The sequence below is a fragment of the Austrofundulus limnaeus genome, unplaced genomic scaffold, assembly GCF_001266775.1.
Source record: "Austrofundulus limnaeus strain Quisiro unplaced genomic scaffold, Austrofundulus_limnaeus-1.0 Scaffold20, whole genome shotgun sequence".
NCBI classification, from domain to species: Eukaryota; Metazoa; Chordata; class Actinopteri; order Cyprinodontiformes; family Rivulidae; genus Austrofundulus; species Austrofundulus limnaeus.
In genome coordinates this window covers 2,912,529-2,913,999 of record NW_013952422.1, presented here as the reverse complement: position 1 = coordinate 2,913,999, position 1,471 = coordinate 2,912,529, and the positions used below count along the sequence as shown (strand labels likewise).

Here is a 1,471-nt window from a genome sequence, read left to right as displayed (position 1 = left end):
GTACTTACTTTTTGTTGTTTGACTAACTTCAAACAATATTTATAAAAATACAAACATAAAGAAATGCTTTTATTATGAAAGGGGTAAGCTGGGAGCATTAGACAGAGCTGTAACCCTGGTTTGGATTGGCCAATTTACCACAAATTATCCCACCCACCTTCAAATTAATTCTTAGCACTTAGCGGTTAGCTTCAACTAATTTCGTAATCTGTTTCTCGGTTTAGCGTTAGCGTAGCTACAAGCCTATTAGCGGTTAGCAAAGCTAACTTTTTTGGTTAGCTGTGCCCGCCACTGTCAACATGCTACATCATTTGCGTTATTTTCTGAAAGAGACATGGCTGAACAAAAAACGCAAAAAGACGTTAATACACTTGTCACTGCTGAAATCAGGAATTTAAAAGTATTTCGAAGCAGTAAAGACTCTCCTGTCAGTACTTCCTCTCTGACACAACATGCTGGCATTTAGACTGGTGTTTGCGTCACATGTTGTCCTCCATTTCCAGTCCCTCCATCCAGGACTCTTCCTCCTTCATTAGTCCCATCTGTTCCACCATCAGTGTGTGTGTGTTTGTTCAAGCGGCGACCCAACTGACCTGGCTTCTTGTTGACATCGGCCGTGAACAGCCAGTCAGCTGCCTTCTTGGCGTCTGGTCCAGTGAGATAGAACTTCCCAAAGTATGACATGTTAAACACGGCCAAGCTGTTTCTACACGAGAGACACTCGCTCTTAATCTGGAAATCAAAAAAAATAAAATAAAATAAAAATTCAACAGGCTCATTAAATAAAAAACACGCCATTTCTAAGGCAACTGAACCTTCGGCACAACTTTGAGGCAGAATTCATCACAAATAAAGGCAGGATAGCAGATTTTTGCATCAAGGCGTTCTGCTTCCCTTACGTCTGCCAAGCTGCTAAATTAGCTTACCGCCTAGAAACTCTTCATGCACCATTAAACTTGCACCGCATTACTATTACTTCTTCATGACTTTTCCTCATAAAATACAAAAGTTTTTCTTCTTGAACCCCCTTCAGAATGAAAAATCTTAAAATTTTAAACAACTTCCTGTTTTAATCACTGACAAAACAGACGTTTCCCCTCAGTCTGACTAGAAACACACAAACACAGCTCTACCCTTTTTATTTTACCACATCATGATGAGGAGGGAAGTCGAAGGTGTACTCTTTGCCCAGGAGGTCATTGTATTTGTAGTTCACATTCGTCTCAATGTCGTAGGCTCCATAATAATCGTAGTCTTTAACCTGCGGTAACACACACGAGCTGTTAGAGGCGATAAAATGACGTTTATCTGATAATGTTAGCATGTGGTGCAGCTCTCACAGGAACAGGGCCGTCTTTGTTGAACCAGCCGGGTCTCTCCCAACCATGGCGCTCTTGAAACACACAGCCCTGCTCAGTCAGCACCTGGAACAACCGTACACACACACACACACACACACACACACACACAC

The 1,471-nt window shown here is 41.9% G+C and overlaps 1 protein-coding gene across 1 annotated transcript in view; it reads right to left on the bottom strand.

Annotated features, from left to right (window-relative positions):
• The window catches only part of sardh (sarcosine dehydrogenase), a 43,134-nt gene that overhangs the window by 12,020 nt on the left and 29,643 nt on the right, over positions 1-1,471 (bottom strand). The window contains exons 13-15 of the mRNA XM_014003871.1: positions 1,341-1,424; positions 1,148-1,261; positions 594-732 (exon numbers count right to left, since the gene is read on the bottom strand). Of these exons, the coding sequence (XP_013859325.1) occupies positions 594-732; positions 1,148-1,261; positions 1,341-1,424 (337 nt within the window). The remainder of the gene's footprint in view (positions 1-593; positions 733-1,147; positions 1,262-1,340; positions 1,425-1,471) is intronic.